This window comes from Maylandia zebra, linkage group LG23, assembly GCF_041146795.1.
Source record: "Maylandia zebra isolate NMK-2024a linkage group LG23, Mzebra_GT3a, whole genome shotgun sequence".
Classification (NCBI taxonomy): domain Eukaryota; kingdom Metazoa; phylum Chordata; class Actinopteri; order Cichliformes; family Cichlidae; genus Maylandia; species Maylandia zebra.
Genome location: NC_135188.1, coordinates 30,755,486 through 30,776,433, shown reverse-complemented (window position 1 = coordinate 30,776,433; position 20,948 = coordinate 30,755,486). Strand labels below are relative to the sequence as shown.

The window sequence follows — 20,948 nt, the reverse complement described above, 5'->3', positions numbered from 1 at the left end:
GTTTGACAACCCTCAGAGTATGTGGCAGGGACTAAACACGATCACAGACTTTAGAGGGAAAACCAGCACACCGCAGACCACGGCCTCTCTGTGTGAGGATCTAAACGTATTCTACGCTAGATTCGACACAGCGAACACCATGAGACCGGACCGCACCGCGGATGACGTCAGTGCGCACACTGTGTCTGAGGAGGATGTGCGGAAGTGCTTCAGGAAGGTGAACGCACGCAAAGCTACTGGTCCGGACGGGATTCCCGGCCGCGTCCTCAGGTCATGCGCGGCTCAGCTGGCTGGAGTGTTCACGCACATCTTCAACCTTTCCCTCTCTCTGTCTGTAGCCCCAGCCTGCTTCAAAATGGCCACCGTCGTCCCTGTACCCAAATCCTCCACCATCTCCTCATTGAACGACTGGCGACCTGTAGCCCTGACCCCCATCGTAAGCAAATGCTTCGAGAAGCTGGTCAGGGACTTCATCTGCTCTGCACTACCCGACTCACTGGACCCTCTACAGTTTGCATACCGCCACAACAGGTCCACTGATGATGCCATAGCCCTGACACTACACACTGCCCTGTCACACCTGGAGAAGAGAGACACGTATGTGAGGATGCTGTTTGTAGATTACAACTCAGCATTCAATTCCATCGTTCCCTCGAAGCTGGACAGGAAACTGCAGGATCTAGGACTGAGCAGCTCCCTCTGCAGCTGGATCCTTAGCTTCCTGTCTGACAGACGCCAGGTGGTCAGACTGGGCAGCATCACCTCATCCCCCATCACACTGAACACTGGTGCTCCACAGGGGTGTGTACTGAGCCCTCTCCTGTACTCACTCTACACCTACGACTGCACAGCCACTAACAGCTCCAACATCATTGTGAAGTTTGCGGACGACACTACAGTGGTGGGTCTTATCACCAACGGTGATGAGACGGCTTACAGGGAGGAGGTCAGCGCCCTGACCCACTGGTGTCAAGACAACCATCTCACCCTCAACGTCGCAAAGACAAAGGAGTTGATAGTGGACTTCCGGAGGTGCAGAGAAGTACACACCCCCATCACCATCAACGGCGCTGCTGTGGAGAGAGTGAGCAGCTTCCGGTTCCTTGGTGTACATCTGGCTGAGGATCTTACGTGGTCAGTACACACAAACAAAACAGTGAAGAAGGCGCAGCAGCGCCTCTTCTTTCTCAGGAGACTGAAAAGATTCGGCATGAGCCCCCGCATCCTCAGGACCTTCTATCACTGTGCCATTGAGAGCATCCTCACTGGATGCATCACCACCTGGTATGGCAACAGCACCGCCTACAACTGCAAAGCTCTCCAGCGAGTAGTGCGGTGCTCTGAACGGATAATTGGAGGTGAGCTTCCCTCCCTCCAAGACATCTACAGGAAGCGCTGCCTGAGGAAAGCGGGGAGGATCATCAAGGACTCCAGTCACCCCAGCCATAAACTGTTCAGACTGCTTCCATCAGGAAGGAGGTTCTGCAGCATCCGGTCCCGTACCAGCAGACTGAGAGACAGCTTTTTCCATCAGGCCATCAGACTGCTGAACACGTCATAGACACCTCAGCTTCACTACTGGAACTTCAACATTATGCACTCCACACTGTATATAAATGCCACTTGTTTTGCACATATTCAACTCTGTATATTTGATATATTTTATTATTATTATTAGTATTATTATTATTATTATTTTTTTTTTTACTATTTAATTTGTAAAAATGTGTATATACACACACACACACACACACACACACACACACACACGTAGGAAAATATTTAGTATACACATCCAGAAATGCATACACTATTATATATTGTACATATATTTATTAGTTTCAGGTTGGCCATTCTTGTATTTTGCTCGTTTGTGTTGTTGTGTTTGCACATCTCTGTTGCTTGTGGGGCTCGCACACAAGAATTTCACTCGCATGTGCTGTGCCAGTGTGCCTGCACATGTGATGTGACAATAAAAGTGATTTGATTTGATTTGATTTGATTTATTTGTCACGCCACGAGTCCAGGTTAATTTCAAATAAGAAGAAAAGAGCTGCAGTAGGTGTCGTTATTGCTGTTTGTTTTCCAACTGTAAAAAAACCCCAAACTGGTTAGAATATTGAATACTAATAAAGTCATAATTGTTTTTAATGACACTTAAAATAGTTTGGAAAGTCTTGCTGACATGATTGTGCTAGTGTCTTCAAATAACAGGCAATAATTTCCCAAGTTTTAAGAAATTTACATCTTCCTGAATGGACATTAATGAGACAAAATGTTTAATTGACATTTAGGCACCTCTCATATCTTTTGCTTGAAAAATGAGAAATCTGTGAAGCAATCTATTGAAACCTGACAAAACTACATGGAAATAAAGTGTATAACTTCTCTTTAAGTAGTCGTCAGGAATAGTTCTCCAGTCTTCTTGAAGGGTAATCAAAGCTGCCTTTTGTTCTGTTCTCTGTCAACATGATCCCACACTGCTTCAGTAATGTTGAGGTCCGGACTCTGGGGAGGCCAATCCATGACTGATGGTGTTCCACTTCGTGTTTTTTCTATACAGGTATGCTTTTACTGCATTGGCAGTGCGTTTGGGATCATTGTCGTGCAAAAAAAATAGATACTTTTCATCTGCTGTAGATAGTTTATTTTGTTTAGGGCTGGCACTTTTCAGGTTTCGTCTAATAGCTCTTTGCTGGTGCAGGAAGTATTTGCACCAGCAAATGCAAATAAAAGATATATTTAAGGGCCTGTCAAACTGTGTTAGCGCTGGCATTTTGAATACATTCAAATAAAGTCAACTCAAGAAACTGGAATAAATTATCTGTTTTAGTGACAGGCTGCTAGATACAAAACTAGTTCTTTCCAAGTTGTCTGTTATGTGTAGACACAACACTGTTTCATTCCTTGAGTTAGTTTTTGGATGCTTAAATGAGATGAGATGAGAGATGAGATAGCCTTTATTTGTCAGTTGCAGGTCTTTTGCCCACAACCGAGATGACAGACTGTACATACAATACACAAACATCACATTGGGGAGACAGGTCAGGCTAGGTAGCGAGGAAAAAAAACATCGAAATGTGTAACACAGAAGGATAATACAGGAATGCACAGATATCAACACACCATAGCACAATAAACACAGACAGCAACATGGGAAAGAGTTCCAGTGTGTACATCTGATCTGGGACTGCTACAATCTTTCGACTGCGCCTCCAACTGACCCGATGTCCACATCATAGGGGAGGTAAGCATTGGAGGTGGCTTCTGGGGTAGGGAGGGTGATGCGTCAGTGAGTGCTTATCAGTATCAGTATATGTATATGTGTGTGTGTCCATAGTTCAGCTGAGACAGTGTCCTTCGCCCTGCTAAGTAAACAGTCTTCCAGCCAACCCAGGTGGCCTTGAATGGGAAGAAACAGACTAAACACAGTTGTTATCAGGGTGTTTTGTTCAGCTCCGGCCTTGCAGCTGGCGCCAAAGGGGTATGCGCATAAGTGATGGTATTTTTTACTTTAGTGCAAACAGCTCATATGAATTTCAAAGCAGTTCTACAGTCCAACACTGGTCTCTCAATCTCCCGTTGGAGAGCCGCGAGCTTCGCCATACTTGCGTTCTGTGATGTTGTCATTTCTTGTGCTCAAGGAGCCAATTTCTGAGAACTCACGGCAGTGTGCCTCCCCGAGATATTATCCAATTTGCGCCCAGAGAGATGTTATTCCAGGCTAGCCCTTCCGAGATGTATCCAGTCTGCAGTCAGAGATCTTATTCTGAGTATTCACAGCAGCCGTAGCCTCTCCAAGATCTTATCCGTGCTGACTCGAGCCCATTTTGAGAAACTCACGCTTCTCCCATCGTTCCAATCCCAGCGGGCAGCCTTGTGGGGGTTTGAACAGCCGGTTCCGCTTTCTTAATTCTTCGATAAGTCAGGGCCAAGCCAGCTCCGATCAGCCAGAACCCTGTTACCATGGTTCCGAATAGGTAGATATCTTCAGCACTCAGGCTCACCCAAGCACAAACTTCTCGTTGAGAAAGGGGGTGTCAAATGACTCATAAGTTTGTTAAGTCGCTTAACAAACTGGCCTCAAAATAAGTAAGGAGTAAAGAACCAACGTCCAAAGGAAAGTTGTCAATGACTTCCGAAAAACCTGAAGAACTATTGCTCAATACCACTTAAAAAAAAATGGCTCCTTCGAATCAAGATATAAACAAATCAAGGGTGACTCAAGATTCATTCTTACAGTACTGTAAGAATCATGAAGGTATGTTATGAAGGCTGTTAATGTTTATTGATTGACTGGAGGTACACTACTTACAGCAACTACTGGTCACTATGCAGTGTTTAAAGATGGCTGTTGTAGTGTAAAGTCTAGCAAAAATATATAATTTGAGCTACCAATGCCATACGCCACCTGGTGTGTACCTGTGAGCACTGGCAAAAATGATGGTATTTGACTTCATGGCAACAGTTTCAGAGACCAGTGAGATGATGAAAGATCATCTATTACGTTTGAAGTTTGCACAGCAGGTCCATGGGAGGTTAGCATTTTATCTTCTGCTGTCATAGCTACTAAATAAATAGCAGAAATACATAATCAACCAGGTTAATGCACTTGACTAGTCAGTGGCACTTCTTCAAAGACTGAAGTCCACCTATTTCTTGACAAAAAGGTCCAACGTTTTGCAGTGGGCTCCTTTGCAACTCTCCCTCAGAGCCTCATTGAAATGAATAAAGGGGCTGAATTTTTTTATTTAATGGCATGAACGCAGCTTTATGCTGTGAACCCAATACTGACACTGGGAGTCATTTCAGTTTGCATTTTCTGCATCATATCCCTGGTAAAGTACCGTAAAAGTACTGGACACAAAATATTTTACTTTTAAAGAGATAAAATAAACTATTCTGAATATTTTAAAAGGAAAGTTTAATTATGGTTTGTAGATACTGTGTTAGTAATGTTTTTAATGTAGCATGCATTTTTTCCAAACCATTTCCTCAAAATGTATAATTACCATCCAAACAAATCTTCCCATTTGGTAATAATCCTTGGCTTTCTCACCTTATTGTCTTGCCAGTTTTCTCCAGTTCAGCAAAAAAACTCACGCTTCCTGTTTTCACGGGTTCGGGACTGCATTAGCAAAAAAACAGCCCATTAAAGTGACAATGGGCTAGCAATAATTAAATGAGGGAGTTTTTGGTGGGTGTTGTTTTTGTTTTTAAAGGTAAATGCAATTAGCACTGTCAGTTGGCAACAATACTATTTGTACCTGGGATGAATATTCAGTGTGGCTATTTGCACCCATGTATAGCACAGTGTACAAAGCACGACAGACACAAGCATCTACCATAGCCAGCAATGCCATTTTCATCCACACACACATTGCCAGAATGGCTTTCCAAAATATGGAGAATGTTGTGAAAGGATTTATTTTAGTCCAAACTATTTCTACAAGAATCATTCATATCTCTCAGTCTTCAGTCATTCATGTTTTGTTTTGCTTTTCCTGACCTGTGAGATCTTCAGGTCTTCGCTGTCTCCCGTCATCTCATGGTCTCAAATAAAAATTCCACTGAATGTCATCTTTATGGAGTAAGTTTATTGAAAGAAAATGTGCTTAATTTATTCTTTTGTGTATTAATAAGAGCTAATTCTGCCTCTCATATTCTCTTTTTAAAGCAAAGGTCACTGAATAGATAGGACTTCATTTACTCTCAAGTCAATGGTCTATGTTTTAGAAGAGTTTGGTGAAAATGCCAGTGCATTAATGATCTATGTGATAATTAGCTGTAATAGAAATACTACGAAGGTCAAAGTTCACAGATCTAGTCATTCTTGACCTTTGTAGCAGCAGCTGAAGACAGGATAGAGGAGCTAAAGAAGATGTGAAGGGTGAAGGCAACAGGAGTCTCCAAACTGGCGGAGTGTTTCCAGCAGATCACAGAAACGACATCAGGAACATTTCTGTTCCTGATGTCAAGCTCCCGGGCCTCTGGTAGAGGACCCGAGCTTGAACGATAAACAGACCACCTGCAGGACAAGTGGGAAATGTATTTGATATATATTCATTAATTTTATAGAAAGTCTTTATTATAAAATTATTATTTAAAACGGGACCAGCAGCCTCCTTAAAGGTGTCTTGTTTAAGTCATTGCTCTTTCCTAATAACTTAAACCCTTGCATATTATTCGTACTTCATCCCTTCACAGTACACTGTAAACCCCAACAGTCTACCTGACTTATAAAGTTTGTGGATATAACAATTAAAATTCCTCACAAAGTTGAAACAACTTAAAACTTTTCTGTTCGGTTAACGATTCAAACAGTTATAATTGTACATGGCTTAGAAGTTAAGAGTAAATACTGCTTTCTTAATTATGATTTTTGAGTAAATGTTTTTTTCCGAGCTCCGCATGTGGACGTCATGACGTCATGACGTCTTCTCTCTAACCTGAACGACGTTGACAGAAAATTCTGTTCAATATGGCTGCCCTTCTCGAGCGACTGGAGAACACATTTGGAGAAACTTGTAAGTAAAACGGAACCTTCGTTATGTTTATTTTTTCCGTAAAAAAGCAAGTATATTAATATGTTGCAGCCAATAACTTGTTTTCGAATGCGCTGTTGTGTTAAAAAGCACAGACCCAGGTGGTGAATAGTTGTTCGCGGTTGTTCGCGCTCTTTTTCAAACATAGATTATGTCGTCAGTTTTACAGTTTTAACCGATTAAAACACAGTTTTACGAAGAATCACACATAAAGAAAGGGTCTTAGTGATATTTTAACGACCCCTTGCCAACGCAAGAAAGTTGGCGTTTTTACAACAGCAGCCTCATTGTTCGGCAGGTTTTTTTTTTTTTTTCTTCTCATTAGCATCATTCAAAAGTGACTTAGCTAGCAGTGGCAACTTCTATCTAAAACAATTGAAATATAGCAAGGTGTTGTATATTTAGTGTGCTGATAAGGTTTTCAATATTTTTATTTTTTCTTCCAAGGCTGAAGGCCAAAGACAAAAAGACAGAAGAAAAAAAAATTCAGACTGCAATTAATTTCAGGTGGAGACAGTAAACACAGGTGAGTTGAAAGATCTATTGAAGAAACCATTCATTAAGTCCCTTAAGGTGAAGATTTCATATATTGATAATGATAAAATTAACACAAATTAAAAGTTTCACTGATAAACACACAATTTTTCCTTGCTTTGAACCCCATGTTCTATATAGATCACAGCTCTGATCTGGAGAACACTATTTTAAAATACTGTGTAGGGTTTTTGTCAAATGATTAAGAAACATACTCTCTGTCACAAGAGACAGAAAGGTTGTATCTTAAAAGAAAAGTCTCCAAAATTTAGTAGAGTCTGATGTCATGCAGTTTCATAAACATGTATTCTCCCCAAAGAATGACACCTGAAAACTTTGCGTTAAATGAACTTTTCTTTTCCCTTTTTAGGAGGCGCCTGATATCAACGTGAAACGCACTGCAGTACTTCGTGCCCTTCCTGTATACCTGCGGGAGGAGGACCCAGAATTCTTTTAGACATGTAATGTAAGTGTATTTTTGCATTACTTAAATTCTGCCAGTAAGATAAAATGCTATGGATTTTTTTAAATACAATTTAATACCCTAGCAGCTAACAAATTGTACAAACAAAATACCCTCTCTTTAGAAAACCCTCACACACAAACACACACAGGTCAGGAGCAGGGCACAGGCATATCACAGCACTATGGCTATGCTGCAGGTGGCCCAAAAACCAGGCTGAAGTCAAGATTTAGTTTCTTTTTGAGATAAAGTCATGAAATAAAAAATTACTTTTTTTTTTAGAAAAATAATAAAAATACAAATTATGTAATGCAAGAAGCTAACACGTTAATGTACATTTTTCAAAAAAAGTAGAGTACCCTAACTCGTTACAAAGTAACCCACTACACTGCTGAATGTTTTGCTAGATTACAGGTCATGCTTGTCACATTCTCTCAAACCAACCTTACTTATTTAATTGGGGCGATCGTGGCTCAAGAGTTGGGAGTTCGCCTTGTAATCAGAAGGTTGCCGGTTCGAGCCCTGGCTCCGACAGTCTCGGTCGTTGTGTCCTTGGGCAAGACACTTCACCCGTTGCCTACTGGTGGTGGTCAGAGGGCCCGGTGGCGCCAGTGTCCGGCAGCCTCGCCTCTGTCAGTGCGCCCCAGGGTGGCTGTGGCTACAATGTAGCTGCCATCACCAGTGTGTGAATGGGTGTGAATGTCTGGATGACTGAATGTGTAAAGCGCTATACAAATACAGGCCATTTACCATTGATACTGTGTCTATTCCAGGCGGACGCATTGGATGAGTCGACCCTCATTGACACTCCAGTTGCCCTTCTCACAGTGGTTACCGACGGCGCTTCCCAGTCCAGTCCATTTTACTTCCTCAAGCATGGCTGTTTTGGTGAAAGGCGACTAGGTGATGCGTGATATTCCCAGATTTGCAAATGCATTTGCTTTATTGTTTGGCTTGATCTATGCTCTGCATTTAGACTACCCCAGGAAGCTGGTTCACACATTTGCCTTAGTCCAAAATATCTTCATGGGGCTTGATGACGGCAAACCCCTGAAACCCCTGCCTACATGCTCTTAAGGAATATAAGGCAATGTTTGTTAGGACACGCACTCTGTTACTGAGCACTTTGTTTGAAGCACTTTAAGCACTTTAAGTTTACTACAGGCTTTGGGTGGATTTAATTCCATCAGTTTACAGGGCTCTAGAGTGCGACCAATTTGGTCGCAAATGCGACCAAATTTTTCAGTGGTGCGACTAAAAAAAAAAATGTGGTTGCACCTGTGCCACCAAATGTTCGGGTAGCAAAAAAAAAAAAAAAAAAAAAAAAAAAAAAATCTGTAACCTTCCCTGTGGTCAACAGACACACATTTTGCCCCTATCGTGGACTAAACCAATCAGAGATAGTAAGGGGCGGGACCTCTCTGATTGGCCATGGTCCAGTTGAAAGTGCAGGTGGAAGTGGGCGGTGAGTAGCTTGAATAAAGCCATATCAACTCATTAGATCCTGACTCGACTTTTAAATATAACTGTGTTTTGCCAGAAACGCCAGATTCTCAGATTAAAGCTCACAAAACCATTTCAACAACAACCAAACAGCAGATGAGAGCAGGTACACGGACTCCACACAAAGACGTAAACACAGAACGGACCCGACGCATCAGAATCAACTTTGTCTTTCTCGGCTTTCTCACCCGACGGCCCGCAGACGGACACGCTGTCGGAGCTCAGTGATCCTGATGCGTCCGGTCCGCGCCGTGATTACGTCTTTTTGCGCTGATTCTGAGCTGCAGGTTTTGTCTCTCCAGCCAAAATTCACCGAGCCAGCAGCAAAAGAAGCAGCAAACTGCGCTTCACATTTGATCAATGTCGTCATGAATTTTGCTGTTTTGCTTCCACGACTATTAAAATCACACTCCATGCACAGCTAGCTCTCTCTCTCTCTCTCTGTACTTCAAGAACAGTTTCCCGTCTCCAATCTCTGTTTTCTGTATTATTCATTCGCTTATTACCCACCAGTCTACTGTTGTTTACAGCGCTGTGGCTGCTGTCTTTTTCTTTTCTTTTTTTCACTTAAATGACCTCGGACAAGAAAGCCTGTTTTTTCTGTTGTTCAATACTGAAGAGATTTAAACTTTATATGCAGAACATTGTAGAATATTTTTAAGGTTATCTGCTATAAAAAGCCAGACCAGGAAAATCTCCTTCATGTTTTTCTGTGTTTTATTCTCAGTTACTTTCACACAAAGGCATCTGCTGTGATGCTCACAATTCTGATGAAGTCAGTACTGATAAGTGATCAGAATTATAATATTTCTGACTCTTCTGGCTAAGTTGAATCGAATCGGGACTTTGAAAACCAGAATCGAATGGATTATAGAAATCAGTGATGATACCCAGCCCTAGTGAGCCGCCTAGGCACGACAGAAGTGGATGTAGCTGTAATAGGAAAAGAACTATTGCTAACTTTTCTCTTAAGTTAAGGCCTGATCCTTCTGAAATTCATAGCCAGTGCTCTGACACGGTGTCATCAATCTTTGAAAGCTGAAAAAGCACAGTGTATCCAGACAAACACATTATATTACATAAATTATTATAAAATTTGTGTGCGCCTAACTTTTGTACGCCTAACTTTTTAAAGTTAGGCGTACCGGTACGCCCATGGCAAAAAGTTAGTCTAGAGCCCTGGTTTACCTAATTTTCCTATACTTGACTGCCTTATCTGGTTATTTGGAAGCTGATCGTCTTTGTACCCATTTTAAAAAATTGTTTTTCAATTCTATTTAAAAAAAAGTGATTAGTATTTGACTTTTTGTTTTGCATTTTTGTGTATTTTGAGAAAGATGCAATTAGGACTGATGTTGTCCTTTGTGAGTTTATAAAAAGATAAATGTTCTACACAGAATTTATAATGCTCACTTTATGGTGCCGATGTCCATGTTAGTTGTTTTATAAAAACATTTGTGATGTTTTTAAATTTTCATGAAAAAATGTTAAATAAACAAAATGTAAAGTAACTGAATTTCCGTACTTTTTTTTTTTTTAGTAGTCTACACTCACAACATAAATATCTTTTAATTAATAACCAGATAATTTGAGTTTAGGTTGTAATATAATTGCATTGTGTTGCATCAAAATAATAAACTACAAGAAACACAAAAATATTGAAATTAAAGTATACAGTCTTTGAGTAAAGCTCAATTAATAAAATATAAAATATAATTTAAAATTTTTAGGTTAACAATAAATACAAATTTTGAGTACCCCATACTTAGAAGATATGAGTTTTTGTACTTAAATCTTTTGAGGTAATCAGTTTCCACAAAAGTTTTAAGTTCAGTCAACTTGTTCGGGTTTACAGTGTATAATCCTAGTCAACTTTAACCTGGGCCATAAATATCCTCACAATAAGTGTCTAAATTGGACTTTGAGCATTGATAAATGGATGGTTAACCCTTTGTGAATATTTCATAGAGCAGGGAGAGTGCATTCCAACACTCATTTTGGTTTATTGGAGAAAACCCTCAACTATCGCACAAAATCATAACCTGTTTTACATAAGACATGAAAACATATTAGTCATACTGCTTTAAATATAATTAAAGAAATGTTGGGATTTATTATTGAGTGATGTATAAACCTTACAGCTGTTGAACACTGTCCTCATTGCTATAGCATAAAAATCCTCACATCTACAATAGCTTATGTTAGCCGCTCCCTTATTAACAAAGGATCAGCACAGCAGGGTCTTCATATTTGATCTTGCAAATATGTTGGATCTTTAGTTTCGAATGCCAAACCTGATGGAACAAACAAACTCTTCTTTGGGTGTACCAGAAATGGCTCTTTCACATATAAAGTGAAATGCACAAGATTTACTACAAGGTTGGGTGCATGGCCAAACATTTTTGTCACACTAGCCAATTCTGATATATGTGCACAATCTGCACCTGCGTCCTGTAATTCTTCATTTTTTAGTTGTGCAAATGTACAGCAGTTGTGAGTGCTCCCCAGACGGCACACTTGGACTGCACTTCCTTTGGTCTATGCAGTAAAAAAGCATTCATGCGTGCCACAGACCATAGGGAATAATGGGTTTCAGAGCACAGCAGTGCCAGAGTAGCAATGCATCTGAAAGAGGCTTTATGGTTTTTTACTGTTTCATTGTTTCAAGATCGCCCCCGTGACCCTTCAAAGACCAGCAGGTCTCTGCCTCAGTGGGAACTTGGACAAATGTAGTGGGGACAAAGAAAGTTCTCAAGGCAGTGCCGAGGTTTTCCGCTGTGCCATAACAAACACACACAGACACTGCATCTACAGTTTCACAGTTTCCCTGAAGGAGTGCCTAAAACCACAATTATCTAAAATAGATAACCCTAACCCTAGGTATGGAGCAAACTTGAGTCAGGTTTGCTCCAGATCTTTTGACTCTGTCAACAAGTTATCCAAAACTTAGCTGATGAGCTTTATCGGGTAGGTGGGAATGTGGTGGGATCAGACATTACTGTAGCCAGCAGCAACACCATAGCGGTGTCCCAATTCCTAGACCGCATCCTTCAGAGGGCGCATTTGAAGGCCGATTATGTTACAGCCAGGCGACGAAGGCTGCTTCAAATGCGTCCGACAAGGAAGGATGGGTCGGGTGTATCCTTCATGGCCCAACCTATCCCAGAATTCATAGCACGGCCAGCCAATTCCAGTTTCCAACAATGGCAGCAGCTATCTAGTTTTAATATTACTCTTTCTGGGTCACAAAATAAACTTTTAGCATATTTTCAGGCGAGAATGTAGCTGTGTAAACTTCAAATATCTGCTCGATTCATCAAGACATCACATATTTGCAAAAGTGCTCTGACGTTTTCGGAGACATCTCATGACTGTAGACAGTAGACTGGGTTTCATGTTTCTAAGCACTACCTGGTGCGTCAAAGTGCATAACATCTTATTCCAAAGTAATTAAAGTGACTTTCCTAATAAAAAAGTAAGAACAGAACTCTCAAAAATGACGTGCTCATGTTGGATCCCACCGAGCTGACTGCATTTCCTTCGACTGGGAAAGTTGTGCAGTTTGCATTAACAGCTGTTTCATGGACCAACATGGAGTTGGTCCATGTCAATCAAATGTAATTGATGCACACTTACACAGCCACGCTTAGCAGAGCAGCTGAGTTTTCTTTATCATTTTTACTTGAAATTTGTTTGGAGAGTTGGAAACCTTCTTCTATAGGCTGCTCCCTTCCCCACTGTCAGCACAGTAGATCATCATCTGCCTCCTTCTCACCCTTTCCCTACTATTCTCCGCTGCCACACCAACCACAAATCACGATCTAAAGAAGCCGCTAAGAAACAAAGCCATGCCATGTATCAGTGTGCAAAGGTTTAAAAAGCCATTTCTGAGGCGTTTTGAAATAAATGAAATTGATAAAGTTTCAGCTGAAATTATTTAAAAGAAAGATTTGAGATCAGACATGAATAATGCAAAAGCACTGACATTCAGCCAATATGATAAAAGGATTCTTCCTTCAGGCTACCACGTTGACTCACAGTTGACCTTATTTTGACCTTTGCTTTAATGTCTTTAAGAAAAAAGAGAGGTTGTAATCTTTTGATATAAAGAATGTGTCTATCAGTAACCCTCTGGCTTGTTCTTCATGGCAAACTTTTCAGAACAAGAAAGACAGGCATCAAATACACAAATCACTTCAACTCACATTCTTTTTGTCTTTTTAAAGAGAAACGTACTCATTCCTGCTCTCCAATCCGTGAATCAGCATACGACACAATTGCCTCTCTGCCCTTTCTGATCCTTCCTTTTATCGATATTGAAGCGGGTCAGGGCTGTTCGGGGTTCTGTTTTTACAGTTATGTTTTGTTTATGTTACCATAGTGACGGGTGACGCCCTCTCGCTGCGACGGTGTGTCCTTCCGGGGTCAGAGGGCGCCCTGTGTGTTGTTGTTGTTGCTGTGCTGTTGCCGCGCTGAGCAGTTAGCTAGCGGCAGTGTTCTTCTGGCAGATGTAAATAAATGGCTGTGCTCCCTGGCTAAGAGGGCGGGGGAGCAAGACCGAACGGAATTGTGTCTCCTCCTTGTCTGAGCTCGCCACAATATTGACATAGGCCTAATTCATTCGGTGCTATGTGGCGACTGAAAGGTAAAAAAAAGTCACTTTACTTGTTTGCGGGTGGGTCTCAGTTTCACTGAGTTTTCTCTTTTTCTTGTCTCTCACTGTTTCTCAGTTGGCAGAAATGCATGTGAATATGGTAAAACTCAGGCTCGGCGTGGCCGCCTGTGGTGAAAAAGGCCAAAAGAAAGCAGCGTGTGACACAAACACCTCCTCCCGTGCACTTTGACAGCAGATGGTGGCAACTTATCTCCCACCTACATCTACAATTCTTTTTCAAAGCCTTTTCCATTCTTCTCACTTCTGAGCTCTCCACAGTGAAAGCTCCAACTTTTCAATCTTTGCCAGTTTGATTCCATTCGCCTCGGTTATTTTTCTGTTTTTTTTCTGTCCCACCGAAGCTCGTATTAGACTTCGATGCCCCCTGGATGCTCCTCCCAGTACGTGTATCTAGTCCCTTTGCTGTTAGCTCCACACTGAGTGTGTTGGCAGGGCAGAAGAGGCAGTCAGCAGGGGACGGCCTGGGCTGCCAGAGTGTGCCGCCACCCCACTGAGCCACTGGCTCCCACCATCGGGTTTTCTGCTATGTTGATATGATGTTCAGAGAGGACAATGAGAAGGAGGAACGGTAAGCCAGGAGCATCCCCCCCGACCCCGTGTGGATTGAGTCACAGTGGGGTCGAAGAGTCCCTCACCATATGGAGGTTATGGATTGTTTTATGTTATCTGTCAGAAAAACAGACATTCATGAGCGATGATATAAGACTCCCACCGTTGCCTCCAAACAGTCACAGATACAATACATATGCATAATATTAAAAAGAGACCCTTTATGGTCATTTTCAACGTCCTCCTTTTACTTCTTTGACTTTTGCACCATCATCAAATCAAAATAATGCTTTTTTATCTGATACTGGGCTGTAGTGAAGTGAAAGTCATTTTATCTCTTCTCCTTTTAAGGTGTATATGATATCCTCATGTTGGTATTGTTCCTGAATGATCATAATAACATCGGTCTAGGATCAGCATTGCTACTGACCAATCACATTGTTGCTTTGGAGTGTTGAGGAAAAAAACAATGAGGAATTTGGTAAGCATTTAAATTCTTTGTTAATTCATACAGTATAATAAATATGTTATCAAGTTAGGTTTGCTGTTAGCCAAATTTAGATCACCCAGGATGGTTTGCTAGTGAAGCTTTAGCTAACTTCTTGGCTAATGCTAACTGAAAGCTCAGACAATATGATTGGTCCAGTGCAATGTTGATCCTAAACCAGCTTTGTTATGACGTAAGAAAGGAGTGTCAAACATAAGGCCCGGGGCCTAGAATCAGCTTGGCAAAGACTCCAGTCCAGCCTCACAGGATGACTTTAGAAAATGTGAAGACGGGCTTAACTTTGTGGACTGTTAAATGTATTTTAATAACCTTTTTTTTTTTTTTTTTTTTTTTTACAGTGGGTCTACAAAAAATGAAATTTTTGTGAGTTCAGTTTTGTAATTACAGGACATAATCAGGTCAGCTTGTTTGTCTTTATGTTAACAATCCAGTGTTCACAGTTTTCAAGATATCATTTTCGATGTTTCTTTGATGGTCGACATCAATAACAGCTCAAGCTCATTTAATTTTGGTGAAAATCAAGTCAAGGTGAAAATCAATTTTTGCTACCAGTTTGTTATGGATCAATAGACCTTCGGGCACATGAGTTTGGCTAAGCATTTGAGCTTGACCTTCACAAGGGTTCACCACACAAGGAAAAAGCTGACCCTAAAAAATATTCTCAACAAATCATATCACGTAATATATCATATGAGTAGAGAGAGCTGTACAATACATGTTTTATTTTTTCAATATGACACGCTCCACCTCATGATGCTTAGTCGACGTAATCAACCTTAATTTGATGCAGTGTGAAAAAAAAAATGCACAGAAATCAATTATTTTTCAAGAAATATTAAATAGATTCAACATCTTTCTTCAACAAAATTGCAGACTGCACAGATGGTACCTTCCCAAAGGAAAAAGTACTATAGCTTACTAGGGTATATATATTAGACTTAATAGTTACTATATACAGTAATTGACTTCTATTCATTTTACATCAAATTAAAACTTTGGGTGTAAGATTCGGATAATTATTTATTAAAAGCTCGACATTTTAAATGAGAATAAGAAAGAAAAGTATGTCTTTGTGCCCCCTTTTCCCTGTTCATGCCCTATCGGCCCCCCTGGCTAAACTTTGCTAGATCCGCCCCTGCACAGTTACCAGCGTCAGCTACGTAGAAAAAGATCCTGGTGTAGAAAGTAATATTAAATAAATTCTAACAACAGCTGATCAAGCTTAAACGTGCTGCTGTTGTTCAGCCGCTGGTTTCCTCTTTCTGGTGCAAAGTGGGCCAAAAGCAAACAAGAGAGACGGACTCACGACAGAAAAGCCGATCAGCTGATCATTAAGCAGCAAGAAGAGGAAGTCGCTCCATATATCGCTTGTTAAGCTTAACGCAGGAATGCTTTACAAACATTCAGAGATGGACTTACACACTTGCTTTACTTCTCTCGGGGATAACTTTGTCGGAGATGAAATGCCGGGTTGCTAGCGAAGCTCCAAATGCTATCCAGACCACCGACAGGTCCCGCATGCCACAGCCGCTCTATCACGTGATGCATACTGCTCCGACGTGCTAACGTTCTGAGGTGAGTTACGGAGTGTGGCAAGTTTTGTGAGGTGCTTTCGTGATATTTAATGGATCGGATTACATTTTTTATTTTTCTCCGATATCCGATCCAGTAATTTAGGTCAGTATCGGACCGATACCGATACGTAATATCGGATCAGTCCATCTCTAGTTAAAACATTGCACAAACAAAAAGGGGTGTTTGACCGGTCTGGCGATCATAGCACTGAATGTCAGTGCTATGATCAAAGTGATAGGGACAAAGGTTTAACACAAACACACGGATATCAGATTGTGTTTTCTTTTAAAGCCAACCTTTCTTCTGATTGGCTCTCATTCTGCACTCATGACATCACAAAGAGCCAAAGGAGGGGAAAAAAAGTTTCAAAGAAAGAGTATAGAGAAGTTTAAAAAGAATAGCTCGTGCAGGTGGGGTGGGTGCCATGCCATTTGTGTACCTGTGCAGATGAAGAACTTGGATTCTCCGACACTTAACTCCACTTTGTTCAAGGATATAGACACTTGCAGGGCGGCTGTAAGAGAACAAAAGAGAGACAGAGGAAGAGCGGATAATGGATTAGTTATTGCAAGTGAGACTACAAAACACAAAGAAGTTTCACATTTGTTGACTGGATAGACATAATAATAGAAAATTGCTCCCAAAACGCATCACCTTCCACAGCAAAGTAGGCTGTTTCTGTCCCTCTTTAAGAGATTCTGTTACATTATCTGTTTGCATCACTTGTGTGTCGGGCTTACGTGCATGAACCCTTGCCGTATAAAAAAAGCGCTCCTCAGATGTGTTTTTGGCTCGTTCTTGTATAAGAGGCATTGTCAGAGCTGAAAAGAACAGTTTATATATTCTTATTCAACTTTAACTGCTTTTCAAAGTTTCCGTTCAACAGAACAACAGACGCCTATTCCGCCGCACAAAGCTCAGAGACAGATTGGCTTGATACCTTCTATTAGGCACATGGCTGTTTGTGACAAGCTTGTCAGTCAGCCTCACAATGAACGGGATTCCTTTCAGCCTGAGGTAATGCTATTTGCTGTTATCTCTCTCGACAATGGTATATGAATTGAACAACAGTGCAATGCGGGATTTTAAAAGCTCAAAACGAGCAGAAATCGGCAAATAACTCAATAATGCCGGTGTTTTCTTTGCTTGCAAAACTTGTCATGCAAGGCTTTTTACACCCTCGCTAAGATACACCAGACTATTGTGCGGGGGGGCAATATGCTGCCTGGAGGACAGTAAAAACTTGCAGCGGGTGGCAGTGACAGAGGCAAAGTACAATCAGAGGCCATTTGTCGGTGCTGGTCCATTGTAAGTGGCACTATAATACCACACAATAGGCGATCCAGTGAAAGTTTTTAAAGGCTGCAGTGAAAGGCAGGTATCTGAAGTATGTGAGACTGTGTCAGAGGAAAACGGGAGGAGGAAAAATAATAAAATAAAGCAGGAGCAGAGATGCAGCTCAACAGCACCGTGGAGCTGAGTGTGTCTACATGTCTAATGTGATGAGCGGTGATTGGCAACTCAGTGGGGACAGGGTCAATTTTAGGCCAGGGCCTCTCGACGCAGCAGTAGTCACACGGCATCGTGAGACATTTTGATGAGCCTGTCATGTCTCAGCTCCTCGTTCTCAGCCCTTGGAGCTGCGAGTCTAGTTAGAATCAAAATCAAACCCCACACAGATACAAACACACAGGCGCACACAGGCACGCAGATGAAGGCTGAATAATACTCTAATGGATGTTAATTCTCTCTATAACACTGGGAACTTAACAGGGCGGCTGTCAATAATTGAGGAAATGATGCAATGATTAGCTGCAGCTTCTCCAGGGAGAATGACTCTAACCAACAGCAGCGCCACACTCAAGCTGCTATCACTGGGAGAACTCTGTCATAACTGGGTGCCACCTATAGATGGCAGTAAAGAGGCACTGCCACATTTCCATGGTGGGGGTAGAGAAGCAGCTTTCAATACATTTGATCGTTTCTGCAGTGCAGCTCGATTGTTACGATGTCAAATAGTCAATGGTGGAAGTTCAGAGACTTAGTGGGCTCATTCGTATTGGGTGGATTATTTTCTTTTGGTGTTGCACAATGAAAATTCAATAGAATTCAATAGAAAGTCCATTCCACTTGCAGAGTTTGAAGTAGAAACAATTACTGTACCACTTTCACACAGAGCTATAATTTGTATAAAGTACAGTTTTTGTGCTTAGTGTCAACTAACTTTGGACTCCACTGCTAAATAACAGAAGCTAAAGTTTGAGCATGTTTGGTTGCTTCACCAGCATCTAGAATTCAATTTTTTAAAAATGTTTTTCAGCTCTGAGCAGTTCACTTGCCCACTTTGTGCCATCATTGTGGCAGAGGGAACATCCATCAACAAGACACTCAAAATAAAAGCCACGTGACACCTGTGAGTACGTTTAAATTGGCCACTAATTGCCTGATGTGAAAGCACAGTACACTTCAAACATACGTGTAATTAGTCTGGAGTATAGCTACACACACCACTACTGTCTACACACACATATACACACACACACGCATTGTTTCAAATGGATGCAAATGCTATTCTTAGGTTGATTAATCATGTCTATTTAACCCTGTGCCCTTCCGCACCAGCTGCCTTTGACTTAAGGCAGATTCCAATCAGTGCTTCTAGCACTTTAACGGTTTTCAATTATTAATTGATTCTGGTCTGTTCTTGCTGTATGTGATTGATCACATAATAAGTCGCTCATAAAACTCAGTGGGAAAAAGAAAAATTGCCTGATTTTTTTTTTCTCCCCATGCTGCTGGAATCTTAGGTGTGAATCATATAATTAAGTCGAACCTGGGGAACATTAGTGATCAGTTGGCATTTTTGAGCTAGAATGCACAACATAGAGTCCACACGGTGACTATACATTGACATTTTAATGAGAATGCTGACGGGATTTGGAATATAGCATGGGATGGGAGAATTTGTTTACTCAACACTGTCTCGCCTGGAGGGGACACAAAGAGACATGCTATTTATATCAATTTTCCGGCATGGAATGTTTTTCGGCTGCATTCAACCGGCTTATTACAGAGCTTGGGTCAATACATTATGTGCCTGGTAGCAATTATCAGCTCCAATTATTAGCTCCTTTGAGAAGCTTTGGAGACAAGCAAAATAAGACAACAAACAAAACCATTGATTGCCATTTGTAATGTGTCAGAGGTGGTCAATACTATACATGACTCGCCAGCTTTCCTAACAACAATGAGACATGATTAATTCCAGCATCAGTTATGGTATCTGAACTCGGCAACAAAGGTAAGAAAAAGCACAATGTTTGCCTCAGAGTTGCCAGATTAATACACACAACTGGCTGGTCATAGTACTCAGGAGGGCTACTGAAAAAATACAACCTAATTTTAAAAAATGAATCATAACTTTCTTGTGAAAAATTAAGAACAAATTATCCTCTCCCACTTATAGTGTTTGCCAATACCCTCCTAAAGATATTTAGAGGGTATTGGCAAGCAGAGGATAATGGTCCCAGGTACCCATGTATGTGACACTAATGCAACATTTTCTTCTTGGACATAGCTTGGCACTGAAATGTAGCATGAAGCTCAGGAAAGTTGAGTACAGTAGAAAATGCTCCACTAACTTTGGGCACGTGGCTTTCACAGCCTGGATTCATGTGTGACTGTAACGGCTCATTATCTCACAGAGAAATACCTGTAATAGCACAGTAGCCCACATGTTTGCATTCAGTTTGTGGGAGTACAAAGACTTGATTTTGTCAGATGCATTCAGCATTTAGAACAAGTTTTAATGACTGTGTCACTTGGTAATCTCATTTTTGCAATAGCAAAAACTGACAACCGATAGTTGCAGACTGAAAATCTTTCTCATTTGGTAAATCAGATACCATCCATCTATCTATTTACTTCCACTTATTTAGTTCAGAGTCACAGGGTAGTTGGAGGCTATCCCAGCTGTCCAGGTACTGTCCACCCTGGATAGTTCAAAAGTCTATCAGAAGGCTATCACAGAGAGACAACTATTCACGCTCACTTTCACACCTTTGGCAAATTTAAAATTGCCAGTCAACCTAACTCAAGTAAGTCTTTGGACTACAGGAACATGCTAAAATAACCAGAGAGAACCCAGGATTTTAACCCAGACTATGCTGCTGTGAGGTGGCATTGCTAACCACTGCACACAGTGTGATTAAGGCATTTACTGTAAATTAATTTGACATTGCATGTGGTCAAAAGTGCAACAAATGTTCATAAAATGTAACAGGAAGCAGCTCTGTCACTGTCAATCTTCCTCCCGCATTCTAACATAGCACAAATGCTCTTTTAAGTCCAAAAGGCAAAGCTAGATGCACCATTAAGGGTGAATGGATCTAAAGTCCCAAAAATTAGTGAAGTGAAAGACTAGTGTTGCATTTTCTCCCAGGTGGTATAATCACAGGTCCACGAGTCCTGGAAAGAAAAGAAGCTTTCGGTGATTTTCCAAAGAGTGGGTAGCTAGCTAGCTAGTACAAATGTGGGAACTTCAGAAAAGACAACTTTTAAGCCTTTGAGCATAAACCAAAAAAACAAAAAAACAGT

The 20,948-nt window shown here is 41.1% G+C and overlaps 1 protein-coding gene and 1 long non-coding RNA gene across 5 annotated transcripts in view; one reads left to right on the top strand and one right to left on the bottom strand.

Annotated features, from left to right (window-relative positions):
- ncam2a (neural cell adhesion molecule 2a) overlaps window positions 1-20,948 on the bottom strand; it is a 457,910-nt gene that overhangs the window by 144,761 nt on the left and 292,201 nt on the right. For 3 of the 4 annotated variants that reach the window (XM_004570150.3, XM_023154077.3, XM_014411200.3), the window contains exon 2: window positions 16,792-16,866. In XM_004570150.3, coding sequence (XP_004570207.2) covers window positions 16,792-16,866 — 75 coding nt within the window. Of the gene's footprint in view, window positions 1-13,281; window positions 13,347-16,791; window positions 16,867-20,948 lie in introns of those variants that run through there. The other variant, XM_004570151.3, reaches the window with a different exon arrangement.
- LOC112430449 (uncharacterized) lies at window positions 6,244-8,711 on the top strand. The gene is made up of 4 exons (XR_003022056.2): window positions 6,244-6,527; window positions 6,993-7,071; window positions 7,450-7,545; window positions 8,316-8,711. It is a non-coding gene; the product is annotated as an uncharacterized LOC112430449 (long non-coding RNA).